This window comes from Schistocerca serialis, chromosome 12, assembly GCF_023864345.2.
Source record: "Schistocerca serialis cubense isolate TAMUIC-IGC-003099 chromosome 12, iqSchSeri2.2, whole genome shotgun sequence".
Classification (NCBI taxonomy): Eukaryota; Metazoa; Arthropoda; class Insecta; order Orthoptera; family Acrididae; genus Schistocerca; species Schistocerca serialis.
The window spans coordinates 8,932,886-8,951,414 of NC_064649.1; the positions used below are offsets into that span (position 1 = coordinate 8,932,886).

General features: G+C 40.6%; 1 protein-coding gene across 1 annotated transcript in view; it reads left to right on the forward strand.

The window, feature by feature from the left end:
* Window positions 1-18,529, forward strand: part of LOC126428343 (uncharacterized) — a 91,765-nt gene that overhangs the window by 63,702 nt on the left and 9,534 nt on the right. Inside the window, exon 5 of the mRNA XM_050090276.1 lies at window positions 1,299-1,445. Coding sequence (XP_049946233.1) covers window positions 1,299-1,445 — 147 coding nt within the window. The remainder of the gene's footprint in view (window positions 1-1,298; window positions 1,446-18,529) is intronic.

An 18,529-nucleotide genomic window follows, 5' to 3' on the forward strand; every position in this document is an offset into this window, starting at 1 on the left:
GTCAGGATTGTTTCTGTAGTGCCTTTTTCTTTTACTATTAATCTTTGTCCAGTACTACCTGATCTGTTGTTCTACATATTTATCTAGTGAGCGCATTGAAAGTTTTGAGACTGACTGCACAGTAATGTCCACCTTCAGCCATTTGCATTTTCTCAAATAATACGATGACTGTTTTTACCTTAAAATATAACAGAGTAAATGTTCCCAGGGCCTTCTACTGAAAGTGGCTTACAGAAACTTCCTGTCGTGGTATATTATCGTATCTGAATTTGCTGATACTGTAAATTGTCTCCGCACAGAGGGCTACGTCAAATAGAGTATGTCCTAGCAGTCCACAGTCTGTAGTTCACTGATTTTTCGAGGAGAGGGCTGCTCATACCGTGTCTTCTAAACGTATCCCCACTGGAGTTCTCCTCTGTGGGTTGTCTCTTCTAATACAGCTAGAAGTCAGTGTGGACATTGAGACTGCTGCTATTAGGAGTAGAATAATATTCAGTCTTTAAGAAAAAGGGACATCACCTTATATATTTGTCCAGGTGAAATAAGGAACAGTGGCATCTATCAGTGTGGTAAAGCGAGGTGCCACGTGAGAGCCAGTGGATATTTAAGTAGAAGCCACGATCTCTATGTCTGACAGTAATATTGTGCACTGCAACTATTCGACGTAATGTCACTGTGTTTCCTTGGGAGTCATTAAATTTTGAATCAAATCTTGCTCGAGCCACTATTAATAGTTACATCACTTCAACTACAACTCTTTCATTTCAGTAATGAGTTACTTGTTCACAGCAGTGAAGACCGATCACTGAGCTACACTGCCCGATAACCGTCCCTAACTGTTTCTCACTTGGCCACACCGGGCAGTTGTCTGTCGGAGTTTGGGCATCTGTGCCATTACTCGTTACGTTAGTCTGGTTCATTTGTTATATACCAAAAGCTAATTTTTAATTAATAATATTGCGTACGTGAAACATCGGTACGAGCAAATATTTCAATACAGTCAGCTCGTTTTTTTAAAAGTTACCGATTAATTATTATTATTCGAAGTTACCTCTCTGCCAGTTCTGTACACTCCGTCACAGGACGAGGACGGAGCCTCGTGCTGACAAAGTTTGCCCCACCCCAGGTCCAGGGTCTCAGCCGTCAGAGTGGAGTGAGTGACCTGCCTGTCTTCTGGCACGGACAGCTATAGCAGTGAACATAACTCTGTATTGAGACCAAACTGTGACCCACAGAATAAATGAGATTCGAGTGACCGTGACGCGCCCCGCCTGACTCGTGTGCCCTTGTCGCAGCAGCAGCGGGATGCTGCCGTCGGTGGGGGCCAACCTGTCGCCGGACCAGACGTTCGGCTCCATCAAGTCACTGGCAGCGGGCCGCGAGGTGGCCAGCTTCCCGCTCTCCAGGACGCCGTCACCGCCGCCGCCCCCGCCGGGTGCCGACAGGTGAGTGGGGGAGTGGGCGGCCGGCCTAAAGCTCGGTACGGGGATTCTTACTTCTTTAACTCCTGTCTTAATAACTGCACATTATTCATTAATCCTCATCATTTGACAAAAAATTTGGCCTTTTGTCAACACATCGAGCTCGGGAAATGGGAAGACGTGTGTAAGTTTACCGACCTACTCATTATGTTCATCAGTGTAGTTGACAATGTAAAAATCTATGTACATGTTCTGCAACCCACCATATGGTGTGTGTCAGAGAGTACACTTTACCACAACAAGTCATTTCCATTTCTGTTCCATTCACAAATAGTGTGAGGGAGAAACAACTGTCTGCATGCCTCCATACGAACTATAATTGCTCGTGTCTTACCTTTGTGTTCGTTACGTGAAATGCACATTGGTGGCAGTGGAGTCATTCTGCAGTCACCTCCAAATACTGCTTCTCTAAATTTTCTGAATAGATTTCTCAAAAAGATCACAACCTTACCTGCACAGATTGCCATTTGAGTTCCCTAAGTATATCCGTAATACTTGCATGTTGTTCAAACCTAATAGTAAAAATATGTAACCTGACTTGGTGCAGACCCCAAACACTCACTCCAACATTACTCAACAGTGGGTCACGAAAGTCTCATTTACAGACGAAATATACTTTTCTAAAATTCTCCCAATAAACCAAAGTTGATCATTCACCATCCCTGCTACAGTCCTTACGTGCTCATTTCATTTCACATTGCTTTGTAATGTTACACTTAGATATTCAATCGATGTGGCAGTGGCGAGCAGCACAGTACTGATACTGTATTCGAATACAATGGGTGTGTTTCTCCTACTTATCTACCATTAACTTATATTTCTACATTTGGAGCTAGCTGCCATTTATCACACCAACTAGAAATTTTGTCTGCAATATCTTGTTTCCTCACTCGATGACAACACCTTCTGGCACATCACAGCATCATCGGCAAACAGCCGCACTACCTGCTACACACCATGTCCGCCAGATCATTTATGTGTATGAACTAGGTTCTTTTACTTCAGAAGTCTTTTAGCTACTAACCTGAGAACCTACTCCATATGCCTTTACCTTTGTTAAAGAGGCAGCAGTGTGGCACCGTGTGAAATGCTATACGGAAATCTAGGAATAAGGAATCCCCCGTTGCTCTTCATCCACGATTCGCAGGACCTCGTGTGAGAGAAGGTCGAAGTGAATCTCCCAAGAGTGATGATTTCTGAAACTGTGCCTGTACATTTCACTAGACAGATCGATAAACTCACATACGAGTGATAATGGCACTTCATTAAAATCTTCTCAGTTTACAAGCCACTTAGCTTGAAATAAAACACTCAAGCTTTCAGTAGCTCTCCCCACTGTTGGCATCGGGAATCAAAATTACTGACTGCGGGGGTGGCACAGTGCTCTGCTTATACAGATGCAACGGCAGTTTCTGGAACCTTTGACAGAGGGCCAGAGTGGCACACACAGAAGGCGAGTCAGTCAGTTTGGTCCCACCACAGGACCGAGTGATGTCAGATGGTGCGAGGGGCCAGTGCCACACATGAAATGGCTGCTCCCACATCACTATGTGTATCGAGCCTCCGCTTCTGCTTTTACTCAGTGTCCAAAGCCCTCCCCTGTGCCTTACTAAATGCGTACCCCTGGTTTCTGTCACAATTGTTGCTGTTTATTCTAATTCTGGTAGCTTCTTTTGTCACAGAATCCCAATACAATGGTGTTGGGGTCAAAACTTCCATCTGAAAAGATGGAAGTTTTCAGACCATATTTTATACCCAATTTTTAGGAAATGCTCAGCCATGATCCTTCTCAAGTTCTCTCTGTTTGACTGTTGTGAACGCTCTGTGCAACATCCGGCATACTGCGAATAATTTTACCTACATAAATGCTGCCACATTCACAGTGTACGCCATATGCACCAGGAACTCTAAGACCTCCATCATGTTTAACAGAGCATAACGTATCTCTGATCTCGGAGGCGGGTCGGAACACTAGTCTCGTGCTGCGAGGACAAATAATACTTCATCTACACACTTTGACTGTTCTGTATAAAGAACTGCATATACGTAATTTGTTTGTACACTGCTGACGTAGAATTTACCAACAACTACACATGTAATATAGCTTGCCACAGACTGAATTTAAACAACTGATACTACCGTACGACACAGATTTTTACATACTGAATGCTGAATACCTACTGACTTTAAATATTGCTGGCTTTAAATATTGCTGGCCAAAACGGAATTTTTTTAGATGAATGTTGCGTGCCACCTAACTGTTGTTTTTTCGTAACACGTGTGTAGGGCAGTTATCACAAAATGTGAAAATACAAGGCATTTTAGATTAGATTAGTTTGGATTTTTATTGGTCCCAGAAATCATTTTGTGTGTTGTTACAAATGGATGATAAGTTACACACACAAGTTGTATAAATACTGTAACTAACTCACTATAGGAAAAACAATAATTACATCTCTAGAAAACCAATAAATGTGCTAAAAACTTATGGCGTTAAAGAAAATATTTACCTTGATTATTTTAAATTCATAATAAGAAAAATAACATTTACACCTACATCTGTAATCTGTGAATCATTATGAAATCCTTGGCAGAGGGTACATCCCACTGTATCAGTTAGTAGGGCTTTTTCCCATTCCGTTCACATATGAAGCATAGGAAAAATGATTGTTTAAATGCCTCTACATATGCTGTAATTAATCTAATCTTATCTTCACCACCTATACAGGAGTGAAAAGTAGGGGTTTGTAATGTATTCCTAGAGTTATCATTTGAAGACTTTCTCAGGATAATGTCCATCTGTCTTCAAGAGTCTGCCAATTCAGTTCTTTCAACATGTCAGTCACACTCTTGCACGAGTCAAACAAACCTGTGACCATTTGTGTCATCATTTTCTGAATTTATTCAATATCTCTGTTGCTCCTATTTGGCATGGGTACCACACCCTTGATCAATATTTTAGGATGGGTCACACAAGCAATCTTCTTTGTATACTGACTGCATTCCCGTAGTATTCTGGCAATAAACCTAAGTCTGCTACCTGCTGACCCTTGACTGAGCCTATGTGATGGTTCCACTTCAAGCTCATAATAAGTGTTACACCCAAGTATTTGTATGAGTTTACAGATTCCAACTGTGACTCACAGATATATTCATAGCTTACAGTACTATGTTTCTTTTTTGTTTTGTTTTGTTTCGTGAAGTACTAAATTTTATATTCTTTAACATTTAATGCAAGCTGCCAAATATTGCACCTCTTTTTAATCTTATCAAGACCTGGTCGGTTGGTTGGTTGATTGGAGGGGGGGGGGGGGGGGGGTCCAAACAGCAGGGTCATTGGTCCCGTTGGATGAGGGAAGGGCGGGGAAGGGACTTGGCTGCGCCCTTTCAAAGGAACCATCTCAGCATTTGCCTGAAGGAATTTAGGGAAATCACAAAAAACCTAAATCAGGATGGTCGGATGCTGGTTTGAACTACATCCTCCAGAATGTGAGTCCAGTGTCCTAACCATTGCACCACATCACTCGGTATCAAGATCTGGTGAATATTTGTGCAGCTTCTTTCAGACAGTACTTCATCCTAGATAATTGCACCACCTGCAAAGTGTCTGTCATTACCATTAATGTTGTGTGCAAGATCATTAATATACAACATGAATAGCAAGGGTCCCAACACACTTTGCTGCAGTGCAGCTGAAGTTACCTCTACATCTCACAGTGATTCTCTGTGTAAGATAACATGCAGCATTCTTCCTATCAAGAAGTCATCAATCCAGTCACAAACTTCACTTGACACTCCAGATGATCATACTTCTGATAAAAAATGTAGGTTTGGTATTGAGTCCAATGCTTTTTGGAAATCAAGAAATGCTGCATCCATCCGATTGCCTCGATCCATGGCTTTCAGGATATCGTATGAGAAAAGTCAGAGTTGGTTCTCACATGATCGTTGTTTTTGCAAATTCTGTTCCTAAGTGCAGAATATGTTTTAAGATTCTAAAACAAATCGATGTCAAGAATATTTTGCAGTAGGTTTATTGATCAATTCTACTACCCTTCTTGAAGATAGGCATGACCTGTGCTTTCTTCTGGGTACTGGGCACAGATTTTTGGTCGAGGGCTTTATGACAGATTATAGTTAACAGAGGGGCTAACTTGGCTGTGAATTGGGTATAGAATATAACAGGGTTTCCATTGGGCCATGGGGCTTTGTTCAGTTTTAATGCTTTCAGTTGTTTCTCAACACCACTGACACTAATATCTACTTCACTCTTCTTTTCTGTGTTACAAGATTTTTTTAAGAAACTGAAAAAAGGGTTAAACATTTCTGGTTTTGCTTTGCTATTCTCAGCTCCAGTTCCCATCTGATTCACTAGTGACTGGACTAACTTTCATGCCACTAACAGCCTTTACACATGAACAGAATTTCTTTGGGTTTTGTGAAAGATTATTTGACAAGATTCTGCTACAATAGTAACTGAAGACTTCACACATTGCCCTCTTGACAGCCCAACATGTTCCATTCAGCATATGTCTATCTACAGTCCTACACTTTGTTTTACACATATTATACAGTAATCTCTGTTTCTTTAGAAGTTTCCTTATATTGACTGTATAACATGGAGGTTCTCTCTCATTATGAACTGTTCTACTGGGTTAATATCTAGCCAGTGCAGGGTCAACTATTCTTTTAAAGTTGAGCCAGAGTTACCCTAGATGCTCCTCCCCTCTGCTGAAAGTTTCCAGTTCCTCATTGGGAGATGACACTACTGGTTTTTTTATCTAGTTTACTGGACATATATGCCTTTCTGCTTGTTTTAGTTGTCATTTTTACTGTGGTAGTCATTGTTGCCACAATCATGTTGTGATCACTGTTATCAGTCTGGATGTGGACATCCTCAAAGAGGTCAAGTCTATTTGTTGTCATTGGATTCAATATTTTTCCATAATGATTGGGGCTCCTAATTATCTTGTCAAGGTAGTTTTCAGAGAAGGCACTTAGTAATGTTTTACAGAATGTCTCATAATACCTACCACTAACAAAACTGAAATTATCCCAGTTGATTGTTGGATGGTTAAAGTTTCTGCCAATCTTTACAGTATAATTATGGAGCTAGTGTACAACTGAACTGAGGTTTTCCCTAAAGTTTTAAGTTACTTCAGGAGGAGAGCCCAGTGGTCGATAGAAAGACCCTATTATAATTTTTTGCCTACCCTTGATACTGAGTCTTGCCAAAACAGTCCCACGTGCAGCTACAACTTTTATTTTAGTGGATTCGAGTTTCTCATCTAGTGGTACAAATACACCATCTCCATTTCCTGTTTTCCAATCCTTTTATAGTATACACTTAAATTTTCCTTAAATATGTCACGGTAGAATGAATGAAGTTAGCTGTAAACACATGGTACATATGAAAATATTTAACTTAGTTCATTTACACTGGCATTAATAAAAACTTGTACTGTATAGACCCATTCTTCTGAAGTAACATTTTCACTTTTGCCCTTAATCCTTGTCAACTCAACTAAGCTTTTTGGTAGCTTCTCGAATAGAGGAGCTCCCTTGTGCTTTAGACTCCTGTATCCTTTACATAGCCACTGAGAAATTATAGACACATTTGATGATGACACAAGCATAATTATTAATCCAGTGAAAGAAACTCCAATAGAAAATGATAAAAATAATTTCTTTCAAAAAATTATTGATTGGTTTTCTGTGAATGGGCTTGCTCTGAACTTCGAAAAAACACAGTTCATCCAATTTTCTACTGGAAGGAGTACAGTTCCTTCAATAAATATAACACATCAACAGAAGTCAGTAGCCAGGGTAGAGCATACTAAGTTTTTGGATGTACATATAGGTGAGAATCTTAATTGGAAAATTCATGTTTTGGACAACCTAAAGTGACCAGGTTCAGCACTTTTTGCAAGCTAACATACTTCGCATAGTTTCAACCTCTGATGTCATACAGAATAATATTTTGGGGTAACTCAACACTTAGGCAAAACATATTCACTGCTGAAAAGAAAGTGGTTAGAATAATGTGTGAGGCAGATATTCACACATCTTGTAGGCATCTCTTTAAAAGATTAGGAATTCTTACAACAGCCTCACAGTACATTTACTCAGTAATGAAATTTGTTCTCAACAAGATGGACCAGTTCAAAAACAACAGTGACATTCATGATTATAATACCAGAAGAAAGAAAGACTTACACTGTCCTCTACTTAAGCTATATTTGGCACACAAAGGATTAAAATATGCTGCTGTAAAATTTTTTGATAAATTACCAGATGAAATAAAAGACAGCAGTAACAGTTTTAAAAATAAATTGAAATCATATCTCCTTTACAACTGCTTCTATAACATAGATGAATTATTGTATAGGGATAAATAAATCTATAGGTATTATATATATGTATTTTGTGCAAAAAAAAAAAAAAAAAAAAAAAAAAACCATTCTCGAGTGCATATCTTATGCACTCGACACATTCCACATCTTAACGGTTACTGTGAGATTTATCAGTGGAACATGCACCTAACTAACTCATTGGAAAGATGAGTCTGATGATGGTGGACATCTTTCACTTTCTGTAAAAATATATCCATTTTCAGAAATAAAGCATACTGTTTCACAAACATGCACTGCCTGGAAAAAAAAATTACAGCAAACTCAGCAGTATGAATCCACTCATCAGTCTGACATTGGACCCCCTCTAGCCCGGGGGGCAAGCACCAATTGTTTTGGCAAGGGTGCCATTCGCCATTAAGTCAGCGTATCCTCTCCCCAGGCAAGCCGGCCTACAACTGTCATAACCGGCCCCATATATCCCCAATACGGGCACCGGGACGGAGGTGATGGCCGAACCGGTCCCACACGTGTCTTACAGGGGTAGCTCCGGGCACGTCGCCAGCCACCAAATTAATTCAACATCGTGCAAAGTGTTCACACACACACACACACACACACACACACGTGCCACCTGTCGACGAGTATTACCCTTTCAGAAAACGCCACCACAATACTGTCACACAAGACGTAACACAAGAGGATGCAGGATGTCCTCAGCATACCGTTACACCACGGAAGTCCCTCAGTCGCTACCGGCCCCGACCCGAAGGCGTAACCTACAGCTCCCCGCACTGTAATGCCGGGAGTAACACCACTGTGCGTCTCAAAAACGTCAGGAGAATGGGGTCTCTCCACCATACTCGCTGACAGTGGTCGTCCGTGGTACTGCAGAACTGCACACTGTGCGGTGACCTCGGTCGGCAGCCTGCCCGTCTCTGTCACGGCACGACTGTCAACACAGCTGTACTTGTCGCACTGTCCATAGTGGGACAGTAACTCCACAGTACGGCAGCCGCCAGTCTGAACAGTGGTGCGGAATGACACAGAATGTTTCGAGGGGCCCATTACTCGTTCTCGAGCAGCACGTGCAGAGGTGAAGGAGTTACGATGTCCTCGGTGCGCAGTGTGGCAATCCTCCCGCGTGGGGACCGGAAGTGGTCGACAGAAAGCTCTGTGACGAGTAAGTGCCCCCACATTGCCGTGCAGTCTGACGTCGGGCAACCGTCGCACCCTACAAATCGAGATATGGCAAGTTTTGTCCGGCCGGTGAAACGGAGACCTACAGCCGTGTCAGGTGCCGACAGTGCCGTCTCACGAGAGTACGCGGCATCTCCGTGACCTCCACTGCGATCGTCGGAGATCTGACTCCGTTCACACCCACGGTACACCCTACCTGGCCCGGTAAAAGCACTCGACACGAACTACACTGGTGCACTCTGGTAGCCATTCTACGTGTCTCTCAGACTTGTAAAGTTTTTTGATGCCTCACACTTTTCTCGGAATATTAAACGTATAGCACAAATCGTGCAGTACATTTACTGACTTTTTTTATATACATCCCACAACAGACTGTAATCCCTCCACACTAAGAAATTTAATGGTTACCTCGCGGTTTACAAGCACATTTTCAAACCTGGCATTGTCTACCCTTTATGAAACTATATGTGATGGGCAAAAGACAGTTTTGTCTTTCTTCAGTAACAGTTTGTTTGTGTTTAACCAATTCACTAGCATGCAGTTTTTATCAGACATTGTGTTTTGGTGATTTGAATGTATTGAATTGGTGTCATTAGCAGACATTTCTGGTAGACCTTACTGAATGTCTCGGATCAGATCATTCATAAATATAATAAACAGCAGAGCACAAAGTGTGGAACCTCGGGCAACATTCGTCTTACGGCATACGCTTCCGACATTTTTACATCTCTTTTTAACCTGTCTCAGAGATCTGATCTAAACTAATGTGGATAAGACACATGATGGCAGATGTGTTTGTGTAGGTAGTCAGATATGTCATCATAACCACACAAGTGAGAGTTTTGTTTCTCTTGTGTAATACTGCAGTTTTCATGTGGTGTGAACGGATCAAGAAACAATACCTTGTGGAATAACTGTAGTTCTGAACAGAGAGAAGGAATAGGAGCACCAGTATCTGAAGAAATATTGTGGCAATCGTTTATGAAGTGGTTATTGAATACTTGACATATTTCTTTAGGGCCAAAGAAAAAAAAAGCTATCTTCATTCTTAATGTATGTTATCGAGTGATCCTTGTTAATAATCACCAGTTGTACAGTTCCTTGGCATTCATTAATTCATATCATTGACAACATGCTCCATTACATTAATTGCAATACTACACGTATGTATTTTGTGCGTGTGCGTGTGCGTGTGCGTGTGCGTGTGCGTGTGCGTGTGCGTGTGCGTGTGCGTGTGCGTGTGCGCGCGCGCACGCTGACTATAGTGTAATGTTTGCATTGGCCGATGGGTGGTGGTGGTGGTGGTGGTGGTGGTGGTGGTGGTGGTGGTGAGAGAAGGCCCAGGATGAAACTCTTTGCTGGCACACAGCCTACTCCTCACAAATAGCACCAAGGGGACTGCTGAGCTTAACGTCTCCATCCGACTGATGGATCACTGTCAACAGTGTCACGTGCTCTCACTTCACGAGACAATGCAGAGAGGTTTGGAATTTAAACCAGGCCACTGGCACAAACTCTGGTCATCAGAAACTTTACACCACCATCTCTCCTTCACTTGCCAGCCAAATACTGGCAGTAAATATTTTCTCCACCACCAGGATTCTTACCAGCTTCCCCTGGGTAGTTTCTCGACATTGTGAATAATTTTGTTGATAATTTTTCAGTACATTCTTAGTCATGAAACGGCATATTGTCTGTAGTTCTGCAGTATACAAGCAACTGCTTTTTATTCTTGTAAGAGATATATCTTAATCATTTCTTACTGTACTTTTTTTGCATTGGTGATGAGTAGATATAAATCTCATTGAGAATGCTGCATCATAACAGTTCTAATGAGTATCTGTGAACTTAAGTAGCTTCCTCTCAACATCGCAGAGCACTTACTATAAACACCCCTCTAGTCAGCTTTATGGAGCAAACGTGTGAAAATTGCTACATTCCTCTCGTGGCCCACTAACGCTCGTATGTCTATGTGTCAGTATGTTTCCGTCTGCTAATCTGTCAGTCGAGTGGCACTCTCGTGTCGGTAAAAAATGAAATGTCGTGTGGCAAGGGCCTCCCGGCGTGTAGTCCCAGTCGCCCGGTGCGAGTCTTTCGAGGTGACATCACGTCGCGTCGACGAGGATGAAATCGAGATAGTGAAGACGACACGAACACCCAGTCCCCGAACAGAGAAAATCCCCAACCGAGCTGGGAATCGAACCCTGGCCCTCCGGCACGGCGAGCCGGCAAACTGTCCACTCAGCTGTGGTGGCGGATTGTGATGTACTCTCCGACTTGCAATATGGGATGGATGCAATTGGAAAAACACTTATGTCATCTATCCAGATAAATAAGATATATAGTACATTTATCACTGTAATTGGGCATTTCTACATCTACATATATACTCTGCAAGCCACCATACGGTACATGGTGGAGGGTACCCTGTACCACTACTAGTCATTTCTTTTTCTTCTCCACTCGGAAATAGAAGAAGGGATAAACGACTGTCTATATGCCTCTGTACAAGCCCTAATTTCTCGGTAGTGTTCCTGAAAAATAACGTCACCTTCCTTCCCGGAATTTCCGTTTGAGTTCCCAAAGCATCTTTGTAACACTTACGTGTTGTTCAAACCTGCTGGTAACAAATCTAGCAGCCTACCTCTGAATTGCTCTGATGACCACCTTTGACCTGACCTGGTACAGATCCGAAACACTCGAGCAGTATTGAAGAATAGATCGCACCAGCATTCTATATGCAGTTTCCTTTACGGATAAATCACACTTTCCTAAAATTCTCCCAATAAACTGAAGTGTACCATTTGCCTTCCCTACCACAATCCTCACACACTAGTTCTATTCTGTATTGCTTCACAATGCTACGTCCAGATATTTAAACGACACGACTGTGTCAAGCAGGACACTAGTAATGCTGTATGCGAACATTACAGGTTTGGTTTTCCTACTTATATGCATTAACTTACATTTTTGTGCATTTAGAGCTAGCTGCCATTCATCACACCAACTAGGAATTTTCTCCAAGTCATCTCGTACCCTCCTACAGTTACTCAACAAAGGCACCTTCCCGTACACCACAGTGTCGTCAGCAAATAGCCACAGATTCACAGATTGCTGCTCACATCATTTATGTATACAGAGAGTACTAGCAGTCTTATCACACTTCCTGTGGGCACTCCTGACAATAGAAATGTCTCTGATGAACACTAATCATCTTTGACAATGTACTGGACTATGTATACAGACTGAAGCTGTGAGTGAAAATTTGTGCCGAGGCCAGGAATCGACTCCCGGTCTCTTGCAGGTGCTCACATTACCCGGGCACAGCTCCCTCCGCACTGCCACCCCAGTCTAGTTTAAAATCCTCCCTCGCACACGAACCAAATTGCCGAGGTTCTCCACATTACGGAACAGCACCTCAGCATCGAACGTAAACTGGGGTCCGGCCCGAAACCCAGGTGCAGGTGCTTATACGAATGTCATGAAACAATATTGTGTCATTTCTGCGAGCCCCCTATATTTAAATTGAGATTTAGGGGATAAATCGTTTCAAATGTTCGTTTAAGTTATATAACATTTATTTTTACAATTATTTCAGCATTGTTTAAATGCACCTCTTTGATTTTATTGCACTAAATAAAGCCTGCAGTATCACAAAAAATCACATGCTTTTGTGCAGCTTTTAAATACTACATGTAAAAAAGTTTTTAGAGAATTGAATTTTACATTCTGAAAAATTATGGTATCTTGTGAAAATTTACTTCCTACTTATACGCAGGGTTTACATTTGCATATAAAAACTGCACTCAGTGAGGCAGTAAGTTGGGAAGTGCAATCAGTCTATGAAGGAGAATGTTTACAAATCACTCCTGGAGCTCATCCTAAAATACTGTTTAAGTCTGTGGGACCCATACCAAATAGGACTAACAGGGGATATTGAATGTGTACTGAGAAGGGCAGCACAAATGGTTACAGATTTGTTTCACCTGTGGGAGAGTGTCACAAAGAACTGAACTAGTAGACTCTTTAAGATAGATGTAAACTATCCCAAGAATGTCTATTAGCAAAGTTTCAAGAACCAGGTTTAAATGATTACTCTAGGAATATGCTGCAACCCACTACTATTGCTCACGTAGGGATTGTGAGGACGAGGTTAGAATAATTACTGCACACACAGAGACATTCACACAATCATTCTTCTCATGCTCCACACGTGAAAGGAATGGGAAGAAATCCTAATAACTGGTACAATGGGACATACTCTCTGTCATGCACCTCACGGTGGTTTGCAGAATATTGATGTATTATCTTCTGTGTTCGTGCACCTGAATTAAATGAAGTGTTAATTCAGCAAAAGTGCGCAGTAAGAATGCTGTGTAAAGTAGGTAACTGAACATCTTGCAGAAGCCTTTTTAAGGTTCCTAGAATTGTTACATTCACTTCCCAATATATTTACTCCCTAATGGTGGTTGTCGATCATAATAAAAATAATTTCAACTGAACTGCAATGTACGTAGTCACAATACGAGACACAGAAGCACTGTAAAGCCATGTGTCAGGCAGTAACGAGCTGTAAACGAGCCTCTGTTGGTTCAGAAGTGGGTAAGTAATTGATGAAAATGAATGCAACCAACTGAGTATTGAGATATGACTAGAAAAACAGGAGCTACTTCAGATAAGAGGGGAAAAAATAGTTTTTGTGAAGTTGTGGGTTCCCTGCTATTTTACTAGGTCACATCTACTGGCATAAGTACGGGTAGCACCAACCGGCACAGTGGGATTTTATTGTCAGTCTGACGTACAGGTTTGTGCCAGATGATTATCTTTCGTTACTGTACAACTTTGTTTGTTCCTAATCCCTAATGGTTCTCCATGACAGATTCTACAGAACATTAAAACATGTATTACAAATGTAAATTTATGAGGATCAGGAGATCTTTCTGTCGTTTGGTTTTAACTTATTGTCAGAAAGTATTGCAGAATATTAGCTCTGTATGTAGTCAAGTGCTGCTTGTCTTAGATTCAAACTCCTAAATAGTTTTAGCTGTTATTTTGAACTTTGCTTTCCACTCCATAAACAGACAGTCACAAAAAAGGATCTGAAAATAAAATGGGTCACAACAAGGAGACAAATATCTGCGAATAAAAAGAGATTACTTCATGAAATATCTAGATGGCACACCACATCCCAAGGATTTGATTCCTATTTTAAGAATTACAAAAAGATTTTAACTAAAGTCATAAAAGAAGCAAAAAGAATGGCAAACAGTTCCTTCATAGCAAATGCACCAAATAAAATGAAAGCCACATGGGACATTGTCAGGCATGAAACAGGAGTAAAACAGAGAGAATATCATAATATCAAACTGAAAGAAATCTCTTCTGTAATATCTGATCCCCAGCAGATAGCAAATAATTTTAACTCATATTTCTGAGGCAGCTGAGATCCTGGTGAAGCAAAACTTCTAATATGCTGCCACTGCAAATCAGATTAAAACAATCTCTAGGAACAACTCTCTTCCTATACCCAACAGATGAATAGGAAATGCTGAAAACAATAGGCGAGCTAAAATCAAAATTTTCCTCTGGTACTGACAACTTACTTGACCATATCATTAAAAAATGTGCACCCTTAGTAGTTAGGCCCATGGTAGACATATGCAATAGTTCACTTTCTCAGGGAATCTTCCCAGAAAGGTTAAAAACAGCAAAAGTGAAGCCGGTGTACAAAAAGGCCAGTCTTTCTACTATCTGTTTTCTCTAAAATAATAGCAAAAATCTTTATCTCTTAGATTTCATTGAAAAAAAATTTTTTTCTCAGCTACACAGCATTGTTTCCCAAAATGTAAATCCACCAAGACAGCTATTACTGATTTCTCAATTGAAGCTTCAAATGGATTAGATAAAAAAGAACACATAGCAGCAATATTCCCAGATCTTTCAAAAGAATTTGACATCATTAACCATGGTCTATTGCTTAGAAAGCTAGAAAATGTTGGTGTCACAGGCCCAGCTTATGAGTGGGTAAAGTCATATCTACAAAACAGACACCAAATAGTTGAAGTCTTGTACAAAGAAGTAAAAAATTTAATTTCCTATCAATCAGAAAACACAGAGTGTTAAATACGGTGTGCCATATGGTTCCATACTGGGACCAATCTTGTTCTTGCTGTTTGTGAATGACTTGGAACCATCCAGCTTTAACTATAAGCACATTAAATATATCAATGATACAAATATACTTATCAGTGGAAAGACCCCAGAAGAGCTCCAAAATGAAATTAAAAAAAAAGAGCACTTCACATGTATCAGAATGGTTCGCAATGAACAACTTAATAATAAACACACATAAAACAAACACTATGCAAACACAGTGCAGAATAAACAGGCTTTAACTGCAACCATAGAACTGTTAGGCAAAAGATTTGCATTGTAAATAGCACCAAATTTCTGGGAGTTTGGATCTAAGATGACCTGAGATGGCAGAAACACACACACAACACCTATGTAGTAAATTAAATACCATTTGTTACAGTATAAAAATTCTTGCTGGACACACATCAATGCAAGTCATAAAAAAATGTGCAATATGCCCAAGCAGAATCGCTACCAAGATATGGTTTAATATGCTGGGAAAATTCACCACCCAGCAAAAGCTGTTTTATTGCACAAAAAAGAATGGAAGGCACAGCACCTTTATCTTCATACAAAGCCTCATTTAAAAAGGTTCATATTCTTCCATTACCATGCCTATATATCCTAGAAACAATAATGTTTACAAGGAAAATTGTAGATGAAAATAGCAAGATTGCTCCAAAAAACCAAAATATCCGTTTATACAACACAAGGAATAATCAAGATTTACATATGCAGTTTTGACGTACAACACTAAAACAAAAAGGACCCTTGCAAGCAGGAAAAAACTGCATAACAAACTACCTAAAAAATTAAGGCAATAACTGACATACAAAAATTCAAAACTGCAGTGAGTGATGACCTGCTACAGAATTGCTACTATAGTGTTGATGAATTTTTATCTACAATGCAAATATGTGAAAAATTTAAATAGTTTATACAATTAAGGCCAAAATAAGAAATGTGTACATGTAGATTTATCTGTGTATTGTATGTGGTCTATTACATATATGTGTGTATTTGATAATCAAGGCTGGAAGTAAGAAATGTGTATGTGTAAAATTTGTGTATTTGTGAAATGTTATTCCCATATGTTAGACTTATATTGCTATATACTGGAAACCATACGACAGTTTTCTGTTAAACTTTATTGAAATTATTTGACTCTTCTTGTATCATTATGTACCCCTATACAATTTATGATTCACAGGACCAATAAATGTACAATACAATACGATTTCCTCTGTTGCTGTATTGGTGATCACAAGTGATCCTGATTTGTTGCAATGCAGTTTTCTAATTGTATTCATTCCGTGAGTAGGAACAAAAAGGTGACACACTAATTACTGAACTGATGTATATACAGCTTTCAATTCATTTTCACTGCATTAATCAAAGCTGATGAAATATACTGACCTCGACATAGCTGTCACCGTACTGCACCTAGGCTAATTCTGACAACTTCACACAGAGGCTGACTCACGTGGTCACTGCCATGTCATGATACATAACGGAATAACATTTACATTTACTGGAGTACTGAAACAGTTGTAGTGGGTAGATCATACAGTGGCTGCTACAGGGTTGTGGGAGACATTTTGGTGTGTGTCAGGGTGTGCTCGACTCCCACTTGTGGCCATCCTGGGTTCATGTGATGGTGAGCAGGGTGCAGAAAAACAACTGTCGAACAGTTTCAACTGAAGTGTGATATACGCAGTCATAATAAGAGACAAAAAAATAATTTCCATGTAGACTTTGCCTCAGGAAAGAACTACTTACTTTGGTAGTAAGCCAGTAAACAAGCTCCCACCTGATGTAAACCCATAAATTAGGAATCCTGCCAGTTTAAAATAAAATTAAAAACATTTCGAATTAGCCAGTCTTTCGACAAATTATCTGACTATCTAGATTTAGGGACTGAAAACTTCCATTAGCTATAAGGCAAATAGCAGTGTTTGGTATAAAGATGCGTGACAAGTAGTAATGTAGTACACACAGGATTCAGAGTTTACAGACTCAAAAATATTTTCTTTGAAAACTGCAATTGTAAACAAATAAATATAAGCTGTGAATAGTAGGTAAACAACAGATGTGTAAAGAAACTGAGAAGGCAGCAGCATACTGCAGAAGATCAGCTTCATTAATAATTTATGCGATTAAATATAGATGACTAAGTGTGACAAGCATTAAGCAGTATAGTGATACATTAGTGTTAATACAGGTGAAGCTTCTATGATGCCTCTGTCTCAAATTAACATAACCTCGATTTGTTTCACACACCTGAAGCACCTCCTTGTCGACGGGATCTGTGGAGTATGACAGATGAATGCATCCACAAGCTTTTTAAAAGTTTTGGGCACAACAAATACTACTTGTGACTGTCAACATACACTCAAAAGAAAAAAAAAAAGGATGCACCATGAAGGAATTATCTGAATGGGATGGAAATAGGTAGATGTGCTTTACATGATTACAATTTCAGAAAAAATGTATAATTTATTCAAGAGAAAGAGCTACACAAACTGAGCAAGTCAACAATGTGTTGGTCCACCTCTAGCCCTCAAGCAAGTAGTTATTCGAGCTTGGTATCAATCGATAGAGTTGTTAGATATCCTCCTTAGGAATATTGTGCTAAATTGTGTTCAGTCGGTGTGTTAGATCATCAAAATCCTGAGGTGTCGGGAGGTCTTTCCCCTAATGCTTAAAATGTTCTCAGTCGGGGAGAGATCTGGCAATCTTGCCGACCAAGGTAGGATTCGGCAACACTAAGATGAGCGGCAGAAACTCTCGTCACGTGTTGCAGGCATTACCCTGCCAAAATATAAGCCCAAGGATGGCTTGCCACGAAGGGCAACAAAACGGGGAGCAGAACATAGTCAACATACTGCAGTGCCGTAAGTGCTCCGTCAATGACAACCGAAGGGGTCCTGCTGAGAAATGAAACGCCACCCCAGACAGTCACTCCCATTCGTCAGGCTGTACGGTGGGCGCCAGTCAGGTCAGTATCTCACCACCATCCAGAGCGTCTCCTGAGACGTCTTCAGCTTGGAACCTCTGTGGCTGCAGTAGAACTGCCTTCAGTGATGGGTCCTGCTTTAAACTAAGCCCAGTGACCGGCAAATACGTGTCTGGAGATGCTCCACACAGCAGTGGGATACAAACCCGTCTGTCACCCACGATACGGCTCGACAACTGTGGGTGACGGTCCGGTGTGCCATTTCTTTCCGTAACGGTACCCATTCGGTTGTCATCCGTAGCACCCTTATGGCACAGCAGGACGTTGACAATATTCTGACCCTGTTTTGTTGCCCTTCACGGCAAGCCATCCCACACTTTCATTTTTTCAAGTTATTGCTCGCCCAC